This window comes from Limulus polyphemus, unplaced genomic scaffold (assembly GCF_000517525.1).
Source record: "Limulus polyphemus unplaced genomic scaffold, Limulus_polyphemus-2.1.2 Scaffold3195, whole genome shotgun sequence".
NCBI classification, from domain to species: domain Eukaryota; kingdom Metazoa; phylum Arthropoda; class Merostomata; order Xiphosura; family Limulidae; genus Limulus; species Limulus polyphemus.
Window position 1 is genome coordinate 48050 of NW_013668805.1, and position 20928 is coordinate 68977.

General features: G+C 32.4%; 1 protein-coding gene across 2 annotated transcripts in view; it reads left to right on the forward strand.

The window, feature by feature from the left end:
• LOC106468869 (dual specificity mitogen-activated protein kinase kinase 6-like) overlaps positions 1–13738 on the forward strand; it is a 19995-nt gene extending 6257 nt beyond the window's left edge. For both annotated transcript variants that reach the window (XM_013929316.2, XM_022397219.1), the window contains exons 4-10: positions 610–775; positions 880–999; positions 2953–3069; positions 4043–4222; positions 5531–5608; positions 6395–6534; positions 9221–13738. In XM_013929316.2, coding sequence (XP_013784770.1) covers positions 610–775; positions 880–999; positions 2953–3069; positions 4043–4222; positions 5531–5608; positions 6395–6534; positions 9221–9371 — 952 coding nt within the window. In that variant the 3' untranslated portion in view covers positions 9372–13738. The remainder of the gene's footprint in view (positions 1–609; positions 776–879; positions 1000–2952; positions 3070–4042; positions 4223–5530; positions 5609–6394; positions 6535–9220) is intronic.
• The last annotated feature ends 7190 nt before the right edge of the window (positions 13739–20928 follow it).

A 20928-nucleotide genomic window follows, 5' to 3' on the forward strand; every position in this document is an offset into this window, starting at 1 on the left:
TAAACGGGTGCCCAAATGAAAAAAATATATATATTAATGTTTACCTTTTTGTTAATTGAATATTCTAAAGTTAGCTGTTCTAAGACAAGGGATTTGCTGTAATATTTTATACTAATCTTGCACTTTAACAGCTACTGGGCAAACTTGGTAAACCACAAGACATGTGTGGTAAACTGGTTATCCTAACTGAGATATCGGATGTGTAGTAGCAAGGTTCACTGTTGCACTTCTTCAACTTTATTGTATTCTTCAATAAAGCTTGCAAACGGAACTGCATGTTTCTAAAGAACAATCACCCACTCTTAAAGAAATTCATCTTCTCCTTATTAATAAACTTGCATGTTTAAAAAGTGAAATTTGTGTTTATATGCTCCTGTGTTACGTGTCTGAGACAGGTCTCTATCATATAAAAAACAAAAATTGATTTTCAGTAGATGGAAATTTATGGTTACTTTAATACAGGAAGTATATGTTAAAAGAGATTTACTACATCGTGAACTGCTATTTTTAATTCTAAGACAACTTGTTTAACGGTTTCTTCCAAGGAGAATATCCTAGGGATGACTTCTAGCATGATCTGTATTTCTTGTTACAATTAATTTTTTACAGCACACCACCTAGGAACTTAGATAAGAGAACAACAATCACTATTGATGATAAAGTGTTTGAAGTGGAAGCAGATGACTTGGAAACTTTGTGCACGTTGGGAAGAGGTGCATATGGTGTCGTCGAGAAAATGCGTCATAGGCCTAGTGGAACCATTATGGCTGTAAAGGTATAGTCTAGTTTTTCACAAGCTGATAACATTCAGTTATATTGGGGATATTTAACTTTAGAAATAATTCAATAAATGTTTAACGTTTGTTTTTCTTTCCACAGAGAATTACGGCTACTTTCAATAGTCTTGAAGAAAAGAGGTTACTGATGGACTTGGACATCTCCATGAGAAGCAGTGACTGTCAGTTCACTGTACAGTTTTACGGAGCCCTATTCCGAGAGGTAGAAGATTATTATTAATGTTGTTTTTTCAACTAATCCTAAACATTGTCATTTCAAGATGTGACTGATTGTTTTTAATATGCATTCTTAATTTAAAATTAGGTTTATGTATTTTCCCAATGATGTAGGAGCTGTCTTAGTGATAAACAGTATTAGGTGATATAGTGTAGTTAGTTCTCACCACATCAAGAATTTAAATATTTTTGTCAAAAACTCGCCCGGTTCAAGTATGTAAAATAGGATTTATTCAAAGACTGTGTACAACATCTTTGTAGCCATTGGCCACAGGATTTTGATATTTTTTCATTCATTGTTGATTTCATATTTTACTTGTTAGTTTTTATGATTGTATACCAAGGTAAGCACAAGTACCATGTTTTTGTACGTGATATTTTTAAGCCTTTCCCAACTAGCAGATATTTAACTCATTCAATGTGTGTACTGACAAATAAACTTTCCAAATTTAAGCATATTTATGGTTCTGTGTCAACAATAATAAAACGTTGTATAATGCTTATCTAAATTTCTTCATAAAAGAATTTCTAGAAGTCTAAACTATAAACATGCCTTTACTAGGTGTGTGTGTGTTTTTTTTTCTTCCAGTTATAAACTTATTGACTTAGTTAAATGTACATTTGAAAGCCAAAGGAATATTCTGTAGTCAGACTTCTGTGTATGGATGTTAATAGTTGTGTTATACGTTAAGTATTTTGTATTCAAACACCACACAAATACAGGACCTTCCTACTGAAAACAAACTATAATTATTAGATATAAATTAACCAGAAATATTAACAAATTATGTCTGACAGATAATGGTGAAGTCAATCACTGTTTTTAGACTTTCAGTTGGAATGTGACTGCTTCACTTGTCAAATAAAATATCAAGTTAAAACTGAAAGGATGTAGGAAATAACTTTGATCAATAATAAAAGAAAAACTTTTGTTTTCTCAGAACAGTGTATTATCTTGAGTTTAGATAAACAAATCAGACACTAGCTAAGAAAAACCCCCACCCCCTTACTAGCTCAGCAGAAATTCTGAGGGCTTATGATTATGGGCAATTTACAGACAGCTCATTGTGTAGCTTTATACTTTACAATAAACAAATCACTGTGAGAATGGGATGTCAGTGAGACCTGATTTATTCTCAAATTGTTAATCAACTGACTATGGGTACAGTCCTTTATATCTGAAATTTACTTTATAGTTAGAAAAAGGTGTGTATGTGTCCAGTTTTATGCATGCCAAGTACAAACACCACAAATTAATATTTTAATGTTCATCCATAGCCAGGTTTATTGTTCTATTCAGTAGCTTTTTCCACAGTTGTTCTCTTTAAATCGTCAGTAAACCAGTTGAAGTTTTCTTATTGTAAGATCTTTTTAAGTCACTTTTCTTTCTCTTTCCGGTCTCCTTTTGATATTTTTATCATCCATACTTACTAATGCTTGTAGGTCATTGTTTCATGTTTTTTAGCAATTTTACAAATGTTTTTGGTAACATAAAATTTTGGATACCTTGTGTATCTCTTGTTAAAGATAATTTTCTTGTTTGTTTTATTAAGTTCCAAATTTCTGTCCCACAGATAGTTATGTGGTTATAAGGATGCTGCCCTTAGTAATCAGTATATGAACTTAGTAATATATGATTTGAATGTGTGTGTGTGTATACATCTGTTTCATTGTCAGAACTATCTAGGAGAAAACTGATATTTGTAGTTGTTTTTTTATTGTATTTCTTAGTGACAGTAATACTGAAAAAGGCTCTGCTCTTTTTTAGTTTCCACTTTAAAACAATATAGCAGTTTTTACAATATAGAGTTTGTGGCTGGTGAATTTAGCATTTTGAAATAGCTTGTGGCACACTACATGAATAAACGACTTAATGCCTTGACTTGAAGTTAGGGATATTCATGAGGAAATAATGAACACTTGTTGTTGTTTATTACAGGGTGATGTTTGGATTTGTATGGAAGTGATGGATACCTCCTTGGACAAGTTCTATCCAAAGGTTTACAAGGCAAATAAAACCATCCCAGAAAACATTCTTGGACAAATAGCTTTTGCCGTGAGTTTTTTTTCTTCTTCTTCAATGGGTATTCGTAGTTGTTTGATAGCTTAAAAGATTTTGAAAAAGGCACTCGGACTGGATTCGGTCATGACATTTATGTGATTTATTACAAAACTCAACACTGTAATCTAAAAATGACTTTGAATAAGTTTCCATTCCTTTAATTTTTATGATACTTGTTAATCAGTTTCTTAGCTACCTGAAAGGAAATTGTACAAATTACCATGTAGTGAAGTTTAAAGGATGTTAAATTTACCACTCAATCAGTGCAGTAATTACTTTCAAATTGTATCTTAGCTTTGTAGTATCTTTCAATGTTTCTTTCTTTGTCTTTTATGTTTGGAGTGACTCTCATCTGCTAGGTAAATATTATGATATTGAAAGAGAATCCTCTGACCCAAAAGACCCCTCTAATGGAGCTGGATACGGTGCTGCTAACAAAATAATAAAAACTTATTTTAAGTTTGTGAAGGCTTACAAATCAAAAGTTCATAAGCCTTCAGCCACATTTTGAAAGCAGTAGGCTGTTTTTATGGGAAAGATGACAGAAGAAACTGGAATCAATAATCCAGTTTGACCACAACCAGTCGGTCCGTTTAAGTTCCAAGGAAACTTTGTTGATGTGTTGTCCAAGGTTGATCTCTGTGTCCTTCTAAGAAGTATGTTACGATGGAAGTCATGGCAATGGTCAATGTGTAATAGTAGCCATCAGAACAAGCATGATCAGTGATCGAGAAAGTAGTTAGGGTGATGTTCTTGTTATTAACGTTATGTTCTGTTGTGTATACCAGACCATCTTAAATTTGATATTGATCTCTAACAGTGAATGTTATAAAGTTATCTGAGATGATGAATGCTGTGTATAAGGTTACCCGGCGAGTGTTGTGTACAAGGTTACCCGGTGCACGTGAGATGGTGAAGTTAAGTAAATTCTTTTTGTTGATTTATATTCAGAACTGTTTGATTGCAGGTTGTAAATGCTCTACATTATCTACAAACAAAGTTGAAAGTGATACATCGTGATGTAAAGCCTTCCAACATATTGGTGAACAGAAAAGGACAAGTTAAGATGTGCGATTTTGGAATATCGGGACAGCTGGTTGACTCGGTGGCTAAAACTATTGAGGCTGGCTGTAAGCCTTACATGGCTGTAAGTAGACAAGCTAAAAATTAGTCTTAGAATAAAAGACAAATGAGTTTGTGAGTGTAAGATGCCGACTATCGTTATTTTAACTCCAAATTATGCCATTAAAATCATATCCTTTAAATTCCAATTTTTTATATGTTGTGGGGGGGGTATAATGTGATAGTTATGTGGTTGATGTTGACTAGCTGCCTTCAAAATTATGGTCAACATGTTTCTGAAAATCTGTTAATCATAAATTGTCTTCGTTTTGTACAAGCATTGTTTCTCATCGGCTGTGTTAATCCGTTGTTAATGTGATCATTATAGTGTACATACATTAAATTCTGAAAATCTGTTAATCATAAATTGTCTTCGTTTTGTACAAGCATTGTTTCTCATCGGCTGTGTTAATCCGTTGTTAATGTGATCATTATAGTGTACATACATTAAATTCTGAAAATCTGTTAATCATAAATTGTCTTCGTTTTGTACAAGCATTGTTTCTCATCGGCTGTGTTAATCCGTTGTTAATGTATCATTATAGTGTACATACATTAAATTCTGAAAATCTGTTAATCATAAATTGTCTTCGTTTTGTACAAGCATTGTTTCTCATCGGCTGTGTTAATCCGTTGTTAATGTGATCATTATAGTGTACATACATTAAATTCTGAAAATCTGTTAATCATAAATTGTCTTCGTTTTGTACAAGCATTGTTTCTCATCGGCTGTGTTAATCCGTTGTTAATATGATCATTATAGTGTACATACATTAAATTCTGAAGAAAATGTGTACTAGATATGCTTGGAGTACAGCTTCAGTCACTCGTTTGGAATGATATAGAAGGAAAACAATTATAATTAATGCTGATCAAAATATTAACCCTGAAACTACCAGGAAGTTTTTGTAATTTCTTGTACCACCTGAATCCAATGGACCCAATATTTAATAGAATACAGAAGTGCAAAAAAAATCACGATTATAAAATATTTGTTTATAATTATTTTTATTTGTCTAAACTGGGTTTGTTAAGGCCAGTTTGGTAATTCCAGGGCTTAAAGCATATTCATCCAAACTTGTACTTGAAGTTTGGAAATGACCTAAGTCTGAGCTTGATTAATTTTGATATTGCTTGGATTATCCCTAATGTGGTTGATGTCAAACATGTTTGTTTGGTGTTTTTGTTTCTCTTCAAACTAAGCTAACATTTATGTATTTGATACAGTATAATCATGTAAGAACAAAGAGCAGGCTTAACAGGACTCGTATTTTCCTGTCTTTATAAAATTATTTTTATAGTTACTTTTCAAATTCATGTTTATTTATAACAGCCGGAAAGAATAAACCCAGAGAGTAAAGACTGCGGATATGATATTCGTTCGGACATTTGGAGTTTTGGAATAACAATGGTAAGTTTATAGTAATGTGATTTGAACTCTTGTTTAACAGAAAGTTGTAACAGAAGAAACGGTACTTGGTTGGACACTTCTGTAGACTACTTCGGCCTTAGAAGTTTTTGAACTAGTGTTGAGCGTGGACCTCCATTAAGTCAATTTTGTTTAGTTTTGTAACTCAGATATTGTTAAAACATGGCCATAATTGAGAGTTTGGTATAGAAATGTGTAAGAATGCATCCCCTAGAAGCTGAAGACATTATTCGAAAACTTCTAAAGCAGTTTACAGAGGTCTAGAAATACTCTCAAACTAATGGAACTTGGAGCATCATATGATGAGTCATGACAGTCAAGTATGTGAAACAAGTATTTAAGTGTGATTTTGAAAACTGGGGAAACCAATACTTTTGTGATATATAATATATATAAACACCTTCAAATAGCCATGCTCAAATTTCAACCAACAAATCATTATTTTTATTAAAACATCTGCAGTACAGTATTTTGTAAGGTTTGGCTTGATTGTCATCTGATTATCAAGTTTTTAATCCATCTAAAAGAAATTGGTATTAGTTTTTTTGTCACAGTGAAATTACCATTAACACACTACTGCTAATGATTTAAAAATTTGTCTTCCTACAGTAAGCTTGCTAAGTATTTTTATAATAAATTAAGTTTTGTGAAAATTGTGATAACATATGGATAGTTGATATACTTAAATGAATGTATCTGAATAAAAACAAAACTGTGTAAATTAAGATGCCCAAAGCACAACAGTAGAGTAAGGTTTTCTTTCTATAGATCGAGTTGGCCACAGGAAACTTCCCTTATCCCACCTGGGGCACACCATTTGAGCAGTTAAAACAGGTGGTGAAAGATGACCCACCTCGGCTTCCTCCCGATCAGTTCACCCAAGAATTTGAAGACTTCATTATTCAGTGGTAAGTTTTTTTATAATAGTAAAGTGATAATTTTAATTTATACTCTATTATTTCTTCAGTTGCTTCTTTAACAAATAATTCAACTTTATTATGTAGAAATGTATTTTTACTTGGAACCTCTTTTAGGAAGTAGTTGTTAAAGTTTATTTACATTTGTTCATGTTGTATTAAAATGTGGAGTATAGTAGTTACATGCACATTTTGAACCCAATCCAGTCAATCTAAAATAGTGCTAGAACAAACTTTAAGGTATTTTTTAATACTTAAATTTTGTCTAAAATAACAGACAAAACTACACATGTTTTGTTAAATTTGTGTGTATGTGTACAGGTATATTACATAAAATTATACATGGACAAACTTCAAGGTATTTATTACCTGTACTAATAGGCTAATTTTACATATGTGTGTACAAATATATTATAACAGTGTTAAAGGTACGTTTTGTTAACTGTGTTATTGAATATGTTAATTTTATATATTTATGTAAAAGTATTACTTTCGTCATGAAGTGCACCTGTATTTTACAGAGCCTTGTAATTAAGTATTTTTACTAAAACGTTTGGTTTAATTATTTTGTCAGAGTGTTGACTGCTCTGAGTGGAGTGTGAATTTCTTATTACAATCAAGAATACTTCTGACAATTCCTAAAATCTGTTAAATAAATCTTTTTTTATTTCTTCTTTCTTTCTTTCTTTCTCTTCTTTTTTTTTTAATATCTGTTATTTCCTCTACTTTGACTGACCTTGTAACCCCCCCCTCCCAAAAAAAATTTTTTTTTAAAATCTAAATTACCCTTTCATTCTAGAATGACTTCATAATGTAATGTAAAACTTGATTTGTCTATCCTAAATAGCTTAAATATTGTAACAGTAGACATCTGTTTATACTTACTTTTATTGCACCATGTCTAAACTACTACTCCTGCCATAAAATCTAAAATTACTTGGAGAATGTGCAGCTCGTATTATCCTATCGAATTACGTAACACGCGAGCTACTTCCAAGATGTCTAAACTAATATTCCTGCCATAAAATCTGAAATTACTTGGAGAATGTGCAGCTCGTATTATCCTATCGAATTACATAACACGCGAGCTACTTCCATTTTATGGCAGGAGTATTAGTTTAGACATCTTATAGTTCTTTCTGACATTTAATGTTATATTACTTATAACCAACAGAAAGCCAAAGTTTCAACCTATCAAACGGCATGTTATATTACATTGTTTTTCTGCACAGATAATTTGTTTTGCTTCCAGTTCAAGTTTGATTCCCATGGGAAATATATCAAAGAGCTTAGCCGAATTTCTAACAGCTGTTGTCGCAGTTAGAAAGCCAGAATAACTGATAGTTATGGAACACATTCTGTATGTTATTATTGTGTGTTCTTTGGAGCAGTAGTACCATTAGTATAAAAAAATAGGGTTAAGCGTCATCAACAGCAAAAAGACCCAGGTAAGTACTTTGTTTTCCCATCATTATTATAAAAGTAACTAAAATAGAAACTTTAGGTTAGATATGGTAAAATAAAATTTTGACACGAGCATCTTGGAAGTAGCTCGTGTGTTACGTAATTCGATAGGATAATATGAGCTGCACATCCTCCAAGTAATTTCAGGTCTTCCCTCTTCTTTAATCTATCATCCCCTCTGAGAAATTTGGAAGGTCAATTACTCATTGTAACATAGGTATTGCTTCGGCAAAACAATTTTTATAGTCTTCAATCTTAATCGGTTCCAGAGCCACAAACTACAAAACGAGACCCCACCTGTCACATCCTCTTTTTATAAACATGGCAGGAGATAACAAATGTCAGTTCTCATACTAGGGAAGATTGGAGTTTTATGAATATTTTACTGTGAAATTAAGTACTTGAATAATTATAAGTTTGATTTATGTACTATATTTTTATGCCAAGTTTATTCGTATATGTTGACAGTAAAGTAGTTTAATTAAATTTTGAATGCAACTCTGTGAAAGATTGTGATGTGCACTTTGACCTAACTGATGTGAAAGGGTTGAAAAAATTTATAACTTCTGTCTTTTCAAAACTTTTTTCTTCTCAATAACCATTTTTTTTTCAAGTTAGTATTGCATAACTGTTTTAGTTTAACATTATGATAGCTTTGGTGTTGTATCTTAGTTTTTTTATATATATATATATTTTTTACTGTGTAGTTGTATTTTTTTTTTTTATTGTAAATCTACTTGACTTGTTAAAATGAAGTTTTTCTGTGTACCAAGATTAGAATAAACAGCTCACGTTATTAATTCTCTCTGGACTAGTGTGAACTTTTCAGGTGTGGAGTGCACATCAAATTTCTACAGTTTTTTGTCAAAAACATTTTAAAATTTGTTTAGTGTAATTTGCAAAGAATATTCAAAATTACATTTCTGCACAGATATGACAAGTCTCGTCTGTAAACAGTGCATTTAGAATTTTCTGCCCATTCCAGAGCAAAAATTTGTATTTGTTAAGAATTTATTATCCCTTAAAAATATAACTTAAGGTTTTGTTTGACTTGTTTTTCTTTTCTTTATCTAACTTTATTAGTTCAGTGTTTTGTTTACACCCTTAAATCAGTGGTTTGAAAAAAAAATTAATAAAACAAAGTTTAAATACCATTAGATGGAGAACGTTTAATAAATTTGTAAATCAAAAGAATACTTTTTTCTTTTTTTAGTCTTCAGAAGGACTACAAGAAAAGGCCTAACTATAACAAACTTTTGAAACATCCGTTCGTGGTAACACATTCTCACCTAGATGCTTCTATAGCCGAATACGTGACTGAAATCCTCGACTCTCACCCGGATCCTCCAACGGAAGATAAGTGATCAACGGAATGGTACCAAGTTCTGTTTAGTCATCTAACAAGCCCAGCAACTAAAAGCATGTCCACCTAGACCCAAGTATCACTTGTTTCAACTATAATACCAAATAATTTGGATGCAGCTGTAAAGAGTTCAATTTCTTATAATGCATGAAACATTTTTTTTTTTCTGTTTCCCGGTAAACATGTTAAAATAATTCTTACAGAGAGTAAAGCAGTTTCATGTAAGTATTGTTGCACGGCCAAACGGTTATTTTATGTTATTAAATACAATTATGGAAATCTGTACTGTTTGTAACTGATAGTACAAGAATATCGTATTTAGATGCTTAATCTTTTCCCTGGTGGTGTTATTTTAAAGTTTAATTTTTTAGTCTTAACTAGTTTTATCTGTATATTTGGTATCCATTTTTTTTTCCAAATGCTGCCTGCAAAGTTTGGTTTATTTTTGTTGTTAAAATTATTTTTCTTTTTAAACAAATATAACTAGTTAAAAGTTTTATTACTGGAGTTATTGAATTTTTCTTCACTGTTTTCACAGGTGAACATGATTGATCTTGCCTGAAAATTACCTATCAAAATTACATCTTAAAGTTTAAAATATATTTTTTGTGAAGTTTCTGAAATTCTTCAAATTCCAGGTTACCCACATTTTTTTTTTTTTGGTTCAGAAATATACAAGGTTTCATGAAAAATACTTTTGTTGTATGAAGTAAGATTAATTTTTGAACTCGCACGTGAGCAGTAAACGGATACCGTAATCTTAAGTTGACATTAGTCGAGCTAAGTACTTAATGTACAACTGACTGGGTGTTATTCCCCCCCCCCCCTCCAAACATTCCTTACAAGTATGAAGTAACTAACATTATTACTTATCTATAATTGATTTACAGTTCTAGGTATTTTTAGTTCCAAATAGTTTATTGTGTTTGTCTCTTTATTTCAGAATGTTCCATTCTCATTGTAATTCTTGCATGTAAAAGTAGTCTGTAACACTAGGCTAAAATAAATTTAGTAAATTACTTTTCAGAACTTTCATCAGTTTCACTAGCATTATTTAACTGCTCTTCTATCGTCAGCCACCAACTACAAATGTGTACTAATATCCTAGCTAGTGTCGTCAGCCACCAACTACAAATGTGTACTAATATCCTAGCTAGTGTCGTCAGCCACCAACTTCAAATATGTGTACTAGTATCCTAGCTAGTGTTGTCAGCCACCAACTACAAATGTGTACTAATATCCTAGCTAGTGTCGTCAGCCACCAACTACAAATGTGTACTAATATCCTAGCTTGTGTAGTCAGCCACCAACTTCAAATGTGTGTACTAGTATCCTAGCTAGTGTTGTCAGCCACCAACTTCAAACGTGTGTTCTTGGAGATCAAGATTTTGCTGGTACATCAACAAAGTTTTTATTTCTTGGACTTGAATGGCTAAAATATGAGTGTAAAATGATAGCAAGTTTCTGAATAGTTGTGTTTTTACAAGTATTACATTTTAACCATCACTGCTGGATGAAATCGTAAACTGAAGATTATTTAATTTATCCTTTGATAACTGTGGACGTCGAAGCTCTTGTCAAATGTCATTCTTTTCATTGGTAAGTAACACCTTTAGTGACGTCCATCTTGCTTCTTTACATAAAATAGGTTCTTTGGACCACTTACGCCCTCTTAGTTTTCCAGTAAAAAATGTTTTTTAACAACACACAAGATACTTTTTCACATTATACACTAAACTTTCTTTAAAAGACTGTGTAGTTTCACTGATACAATGTTTTCACCACTTTTCTTTTTGTTGTTACACATAGTTCACGTCATACATTATTATAAATTGTTTTTCTTCCAGATATATTTCGGCTTTACTAAAGCTCCAGATAGTCTGACAAAAACATTAGTATCTTATAATAATAAATTTGTGCAGTGTGTTTTCCCATTTATCGAGCCTGTTATTACAATAACCTTTATAAATCACTTCCAACATTGACTTCGTTAACTGGCTCTTTACACAGCTTTGCATTTAATATGTGAAAAAACTAAGTGAATACTAGCTTGATGTTGCATTATTTTATAGAAATCTGACTTTATGAAAAACAGTTAGTTTCCTGTTAGTCCCAGAACATAACTTATTTTTTTGTTCCAGTCTAAGAATAATAACCTCAGGAGGAAATTTTCAAAATACTTGTGTAGCAGACTTAACTGCCGTGTAGAGTAACAAGAATAGGAAATCCCTTTATCTTGCCAATGTTCATCTAAATCATAGACTTGTCAACAATCTTGATGTGTTACATTTACTTGCTACTGGTTTTAGTCAATATAGTTTATACTTTTCACTTTGCATAAGATTTTAAAAACATAGAAAAATTCAGAGTAAAGTTGTGAAAATTAGAATCTGTGGGCAACCTGGAATTTTGTGAGCATCTGGTTTTCCATAATTTGTAAATCTCTGAATTTGTAGATGTTTTAGAGAATTTCAGGATTTGAGTTGATAACAAAAATTGGGGTAATTATCTGATTTTATAAAACTTCCTTTTAACAGTAACTGAAGATTTAGTAATTTGATAGAACTGTATAACAATTACATTTTAAAAATTCTAAGATATACCTTCTAAGGAAAGAAGCGTGTGGCTTCGTCTAATAAAAATTGTGTTGTTGACTGCTTGCTGAATTAACGTACTCTTCCGTAGCATTCAGTTTCTCTTTCGTTGATACTAGTTTTTTAATAATGTTGGTGTGCATAATACAAAGTGTTCAACTGTAGAAAGTACTACATCAGTATTTCATAATGTTTGTGCTGTGTTGAACATTTTAACATGATGGCTTGGACAGAGACTTGAGTAACACTACAGTAGAGACAGTGAGGGGGTAAAATACTTGGTTACTGTCAACATTTTAACATGATGGCTTGGACAGAGACTTGAGTAACATTACAGTAGACAGTGAGGGGGTAAAATACTTGGTTACTGTCAACATTTTAACATGATGGCTTGGACAGAGACTTGAGTAACGCTACAGTAGAGACAGTGAGGGGGTAAAATACTTGGTTACTGTCAACATTTTAACATGATGGCTTGGACAGAGACTTGAGTAACGCTACAGTAGAGACAGTGAGGGGGGTAAAATACTTGGTTACTAGCATTTTATTTTGTTGACAAGCACAAAAACATTTGAATCGTAGTATAAAAATTTGTTGTGTTCTACTAATAAAAGTTAGCATCAAATTGTGTTCTTGGCACATCACTGATAGGAAAAGTACGAAAAAGTAATTTATAATAAAAAAAAAAAAAACTACGTTACATAATGGTATCTTCACTACATAAAGGAATTTAATGTTGGAAGTCTGCCGGAGAAACGGTACCAACTATATTTTATGTTAACCAGCTTTCAGCATACTGTTTATCCGAGTTCATAGTAATTATCAAACATGGCTTGTTTATCTACCACACTGTAAATAGGATATGTTTCTGTTTGATATAATGGACTGTCAAAGTCCAATTCAAAGTATATATATATGTGTATTTGTGGATGGCCACCATTTTTAATAACCATCTGAGGCCTTTGTCCATCTTTGTTAACATCTCGATAACCAGTTAAGACGGTAACAGTCGTAGTGATGTCCCCCCCCCCCACAACAATATTAACATTATTGGAAATACAGTAGTTCACAGTAGCTGTTTTGATTTTATTAAACGTTTCAGCCCTACCAATGTTTAGAAATTTTGACATAGTTCTTATCTGTAAAACAAAAGTATGACAGTTTATAACACAAGGCTAAACTACAACATGAAAACTGTGTTGACAATGACAACTGGTACTACTGTTCTACTCTGCTGTATGTTTGTGATTCACTAGCCGTTGTATCTAGAGACATATATTTCAACTCCTGCTTGAATTGAGATTCGTATGGGGTAACTTAAGGTAGTATTAACATATACCTCTTCTATCAATTTAATGTAGACTGTTTAATTGATTTATGGTTTAATAAATCATTCTACTTGAGTGTGGGTTTAAAAGGACCGTATTCAATCCGAGGTTTATTGTGAAGCTAAATCCCTCTAATGATTAAAAACTAAATTCTTGGCCGTATATATATATTTTCAAGTGAACTTGTGAAGGAGGTTCCACTATTTTTCTTTTAACTGCCATAATCGTGATAAGTTGTAGTACAGGATTTCTGTCGTATTATAGGGTGATTCAATCACGATATCTTGTTGATTTGTAGATTACTTGAAGTGCTTAGCTGTACTTCTTCTAGAGCACTAATTTAGAGATCTAAATACGAAGTTCCCAAGTTTATTGAAATGATTATTTGTTGATTATGATACTTCAAGTTGTTGTCAGTTTAAAGAAAATAAATTTTGTGGAAAATGTTTGGGTATTGACTTTCTAATTTACACCTCGTATCACATTCGGCATTTGATGTTTTCACCAAGTTTACATTGTTTGTATTCAGATCTTAGCTGTAGTATACAGGATCCAGTGGCTGAGATTTCTTAATCCACAATATAAACAATGTCTGGGGGTGGGGTATTCAATTGTTGAATAAAGTGAATCAGTTATAACTTTAGTTACATAACTCTCCTATAATAATAAGTTGAAAGGTTTAATAAACTGTTGCTAACACACTTCAAAACTCAATTGCCAGTATCAAGGAAAATTACTTGGGTTTAATATGAAACAGCCACTTAATCACTACAAGCTTGGTTAAGACAGACGATAAGAATTGGTAGAGTTACAAATGGATTCAAGATGAAACCAATCGTTTTGTAAATATTTTTTTAATCTATATTATGCATCAAGTTTCTTTTTGGTGTATAAGAATTCTGTTAATTAGTGCTAGGTTTTTCCATGTATATTACACAGAAAAAATCTAGAGCAAACAATGACAGATTTAACCTTGTAAGTTCTGATAGCGAAGTTTAATTGTTCCCTCGTCAAACATTGCTGTATAATCATAATTCCACAGATCTCTGTTCCCTTGGTGGCACAAAGTCTGTGTTGTGGGTTTAGCCTTGTAAGTTCTGATAGCGAAGTTTAATTGTTCCCTCGTCAAACATTGCTGTATAATAATACTTCCATAAATCTCTGTTCCCTTGGTGGCACAAAGTCTGTGTTGTGGGTGGGGAGATTAACGTGGACCTCACTCTGAGTGAAAGGTACGTTAACATATTGGTGATTTGAGGGTTAATGAACACGTGTTTGGTGAGAATAAAATATACTCTATTTTATAATTCTGGTTATTAATAACATTTATAATGTCTTTGTTTCATTTCATTGCTCATACTTAGAATGTGCTATTTAATATCAAATCTACTCTGAGATCCTGAAATATTAGTTAGATGCGAAGGATCAAAATACTATATTTATGTTCAGTTTCTTTACTGCCACAACAACTAAGATTAGGTTTGCTGTCAATTTTTAATAATTTTTGTTCACTGCAAACAATATTGGGTCTTTTGGCAAACCTCTATAATTGCTCAGTGTGTGTGTGTAATACCCATAAGTCTGTTTTTTGACCTGCAATAAGTTTACTTACAGAAAAATAATTTTCTCTTCATTTAAAATGTAAAAGTTCAATCACACAGCAGACGTTTATTGTGGCCTCTATTCTTGGCTGTAGCCGTCAAACACACGGCAGACATTTATTGTGGCCGCTGTTCTTGGCTGTAGCCGTCAAACACGCGGCAGACATTTATTGTGGCCGCTGTTCTTGGCTGTAGCCGTCAAACACGCGGCAGACATTTATTGTGGCCGCTGTTCTTGGCTGTAGCCATCAAACACGCGGCAGACATTTATTGTGGCCGCTGTTCTTGGCTGTAGCCGTCAAACACGCGGCAGGCATTTATTGTGGCCGCTTTTCTTGGCTGTAGCCGTCAAACACACGGTAGACATTTATTGTGGCAGCATCTTGGTCAGAGAGATTTTACTAAAATTAACCTCTAACTTGTTCAAATTAGCCTTTTACGTTAGAGACTGGCAGCAGCTTACACGGTTGGGAAGCCCGCAATGTGTTAACAGAAAAAAAGCATACGTTTACTGTTCACTGTCAAAGCATATAAATTTATCCAAGATTTATAGTAGCCACACAGGTAACGTTATCACAACAGCGAAAGGTATACATAGGTTTTAACAGGAGAAAGGAGTGAAAAAATCTACACAAAAACCAAAATCTTTGGTGTTTAAGTAATCATCTCATAATAAGAAATTCCTTAATATTTTCAACTCAACATCTGGTCATATAATTCACAATTTTTTCTTCTGACCATCATCCTTGATAAATGCACACAAAGACTACACCTAGAGAAAAATAACTTATCCACAGATATTTAAAGTACGTGTATACTTTATGAAACATCTTTTACGTGAGTTTGAATTTATTTTTCTAGTACATTATATGGCATTAGTGGGAGGAAAACCAAGCTTCCAAGAACTGTGATTTGGTGGCACATCAAGAGAGGTTTCTTTACAAGACTGAACCTAATACTCGCTGTGGAAGCAGTAGTTATATCATGAACTATACATGTTGGTGCAGTTTAATGGAAAGCTTTTATATGCTAAAAAATAGTTGTACACACTACAGGGCAAATATTGAAAAAAAATTAACAATATTACAGTGGTAGAGTTAATCAATATAGAAATCTTTCCTGTGTAGCACCAAAATTATGGTCAGAAAGAAAAACATTATTATGTTTGACTTGAACAGGACCCATCTGATTTAGTGAACATGTACATCTGTAAACATTTCGAAAGGCACAACATGTTATTTTGATCTGATTTGGAAAAGATTTAAATAAGTAACTGACATTGTATAAATCATATTGACTGATACATTTGTGCATATTTTACTTTTTTACGAACATTAACTTTCTGAAACCCACACCACAATTCAACGACTAACGAGATAGTTGTTTTTACTCGGGAAAAGTAACAATTTAAAATATCCTTCCTACCAATCTCTTGACTGTCACTAACCTTTCATGTGCTCTAGTGTTTATCCTAGTCACCTGTACATGTAACACGTTAAAACCCTCAGACAAGCTGAGAGTTACTGTTAGAACTCGTGTAACAACGTAGCTCTCCGAAGCACAGAAAGAGACGTCCGTGTAGGTTGGTCAATCCCTTACTCAGTTATTGACATAATGGACACTTTATATCTTGAACTAACACTTACCCTTTCTTTTTTTTTTATCAAATGTTTTTCTCTCAAAAAAATTACTGCCAGCATAACCTGATTTTGTGTTCCTGTTTTCTTCACATGAACATCTTTCCAGTACTATGTCCTAGAATTCTAAGTATATTTATGAAATTGAACTTGTTAAAAATAGCAACAGAATCATGGATCACTGATTCAATACAGCTAACCAAATGTTAAACCCATGAAGACAAACAGTTAGTGACTTTTAACATATTTTATTTGATAGCCTGTCCAGTTTATATATGTATGCAAGTAGTAAAACTAACAACTTACACTCGTCCACATGGCTACTATCTTTAACAACAATTAATTAGCTTCATGAAACACATGTACACGTACCTTTCCAATACAACAAGCCCTTGAAAGAAGGTTAAAACTAAAAGGTAAGATTCAAATACTTCTACAGGATGTTATGTCCCAGTAAGAACCACATGTACACGTACCTTTCCAATACAACAAGCCCATGAAAGAAGGTTAAAACTAAAAGGTAAGATTCAAATACTTCTACAGAATGTTACGACCCAGTAAGAACCACATGTACACGTACCTTTCCAATACAACAAGCCCTTGAAAAAAGGTTAAAACTAAAAGATACGATTCAAATATTTCTACAGAATGTTACGTCCCAGTAAGAACCACATGTACACGTACCTTTCCAATACAACAAGCCCTTGAAAAAAGGTTAAAACTAAAAGATACAATTCAAATACTTCTACAGAATGTTACGTCCCAGTAAGAACCACGATATAAGAAACAGAAGATGACACTGAATGTTAAAACGTAATTTACGTGATTCACTGAATACTAGATGACTGGAAGCTGTTACCACAAAATACAAGTAAAGTAAATCTATGAATAAAAATACATACAAAATCTGCCTTCCTGAGTAGGAGCTGACATTACTCCCCTGGAATAGTTCTAGTAACTGCACTGGTTTGTCAGCTAAATATCTTCCCTCAAGAAAGATATGATCCTTTTAAACTTAGTTACGCATAATAGTATAAGTTATAGTTACAGAGAAAATAATTACTGGACATCTAATTATCCCTTAACAAACAGATCATCATGGAAGTTGAAGAGAAAGTTAGTTACAACTATTATTTGCAGTACCGCTTCCAGGGTCTCATGTCATCAAGTTTTCCTGACTACTAACGAGAGACTAAAATAACGCAATACCAACGAAGAGCCAGTTCCAGCATATTTTTTTACGTTATTATACTAAAGATTGAAATAATAACGTATGGTTTTAGTTCTGATATGTATTAATTTAATGAAGCCATAATAAAGAAACCCACAAAAGGGCTGTCTTCCTTTAGCCTAATTCACTCTAAAGCTTGTAACACATTAACCAGCGAGTTAACATGTCGATAGTTCAATTGACTGATCATTCTGTCTGTAGCTAACAGCAAAAATAAATAAAACCTGCATTAATATATCAAGCAATGTTTAAAACACACAACAAGGAACAGTTTTTGTACATACACATCAAGAAACTGTTAGAACAGAATAGTCTCGGTAGTTAAATAGTGCAGAATTTCAACTGAGTTTCCTAACTTTCATACAACTGTAAGATTATGTCAATTTCTAGAACTATTTAATACACAAAAAACTATATCAAATGAAGGATTTTGTGTCGTAATTCCCCAAGAATTTACCCGTGAGAATTTGTTTGCAATTATTATTGACATCTGTTCAGACCAACTTACCTTTTTAAAGTGAAACTAAAAATCAACCTGATAAAGAATTTAGCTAATTAAGCATATTTTTTTTCTTTTGTTCTTCCTTATAAATAATAGAATGTATTATTTCATCAGTTCAATACCCACCCTGGTAACAATATTAGAAGCACTCACCAAATTAACTGTAAACTTATATTAAAAAGCATTATTAGAATCTGTAATGGGCCAGCTAAGTACGATGTGTAAAGCTTCCAAACAAATCATGTCACTTTACTGCATTTTCTATTCTCTCAATAGTTGTGTTCAAAAAATAAGAGCACCACAAAAAGTGACCACCATGATTTTGTATTGCTTCGTCACAAGTTAAACACAACTTAGGCCTTTCACAGTAATGATTATAAACTTAAAATTTACTGTTCTAAAAAACACACAATGTTTCACACAATTAAGGTGCTGATGGTTAGAAAGGTTTCTAGCTTAATTTTCTAGGTACATAGGTGAAAACAATTGATTCCAAAGCACACGATCCTTGTAGATTTTAAACTGGTACTTTTTAACATCAGTTTTTTAAAATTGTGCATTTTAAGACAATATAACTGAATTTATAGCTCTTGATATTATGACTTATCTTAATTTTGTACGAATTTGTAGAGAATTAAAGTAATTCATTATAAATACATGAAAAATTAACACACGTGTTATACAAGAATCTGTCAGAAACATAAGTCATATGAAAAATTAACACACGTGTTATACAAGAATCTGTCAGAAACATAAGTCATATATAACTTAATAGTTACTGTTCATAATCCGAGAAACATCAACAGTTTTTACTTTATCTCAAAGTTCGTTTTACTAGAAAAAAAAAACTGCCTGAAGAGTGGGGGTAGTGAACAAAAGGCCTCTTCGGCATTGGATAGAGCAGATATGGTGACATACACCTGGAAGTTATTATTGGTGATACTTTTGACTAGTTTACCAAATTCCATGTACTCATATAAAGGTTTCAGGTTACTTCTAATTTTACTTTATCTTGTATAAACACTGTTTTTAACGTACACAACAACACTGTCACCACACAGATGTGATCTTAGTTTTCATGCAAAATTATAGGTTTATCACATTATAACTTACAACTGTAGAATGATGAGAAGAATCGAAAGAACCTAAGACTAAGCAATAGCAAAGCGCTACTGAACTTTGAGTCTTAATTTAGGTAACTGACATTTTTTAAACTTTCATGCTATACTGTGTAGTTTATGAAAACAAAGAACACTATAAGCTGTACAAAAAATTTGGGGAACGATGTAAAAATTCAACAATAACGACAGGAATAAAGCCACAACAGAAACATAAATTTATAAGCTATGCAATAAAATTTGCACAGCGTGTTTCGATCGATCCAGATAAGTTAACCATGGCTGATAATGAGACAATAATTTGGAAATCAAGGTTCCATAATACGTGTAAAGAGACTAAAACACCGACTTCACTCACGTTCCAAGTAGATGCAGACGCAGTCATAAAAACTTTAAATACAATACAGTCAACTCATTCGAAAACTTTTCCAAAAACAATAGAGTTCTGGAAATTAAACAAACACGTTTTTTTGCTTCAAAAAAAACATAATTAAGAAAACAAATGCCATAGATTGTAACAATAAAACTGCCGTACCCACCACCCGTACTCCCCCGAAAGGTTTGTAGCTAAAAGAATTTTAGTAAATAGCATTATGACTATAAACTTCGAGAAAATGAAACCCAAAACAATTTCATATGCCTTTGAACTACAAAAATATAACGTCAAAATTTTTATGCAAGAATACAAAATGTCAGATGGCAAGAGGATTATTCTTTATCAATTTACTTCAAAAAAAGTTATTAATCTATATAATCAATCTAAAAAATAAGAACTGCCTTTCTTGTCTAGCAAGTTACTACTATAATGTAAATAAATAAAGAATATTTTATAATTCAACAAATAAAAAGTTCACAAAACTATCACTTTATCACTGTTATGTTTTACATGTAGTTATTACTTTAATTTGTGGATATTTCACAAAAGAGTATATCCAAGAAAAAAAATGTACATTGTTCTCAACAGTGTCATAACATGTACAATTTTGAGGAAAGCATAACTGAGTTAAGCCACAATGTACCTTAGATATATCTCATGTTGCGACTTCCAAAAGAAGAACCAAGAAGACAGAGTACAATGTACCTTAGATATATCTGATGTTGCGACTTCCAAAAGAAGAACCAAGAAGACAGAGTACAATGTACCTTAGATATATCTGATGTTGAGACATCCAGAAGAAGAACCAAGAAGACAGCGTACAATGTACCTTAGACTATCTAATACTGAGACTTCCAAAAGAAGAACCACCAGAACAGAGTACAATGTACCTTAGACTATCTAATATTGAGACTCTCAAAAGAAGAACCACCAGGACAGAGTACAATGTACCTTAAACTATCTAATATTGAGACTTCCAAAAGAAGAACCACCAGGACAGAGTACAATGTACCTTAAACTATCTAATGTTGAGACTTCCAAAAGAAGAACCACCAGGACAGAGTACAATGTACCTTAGATATCTAATGTTGAGACTTCCAAAAGAAGAACCACCAGGACAGAGTACAATGTACCTTAGACCATCTAATGTTGAGACATCCAGAAGAAGAAC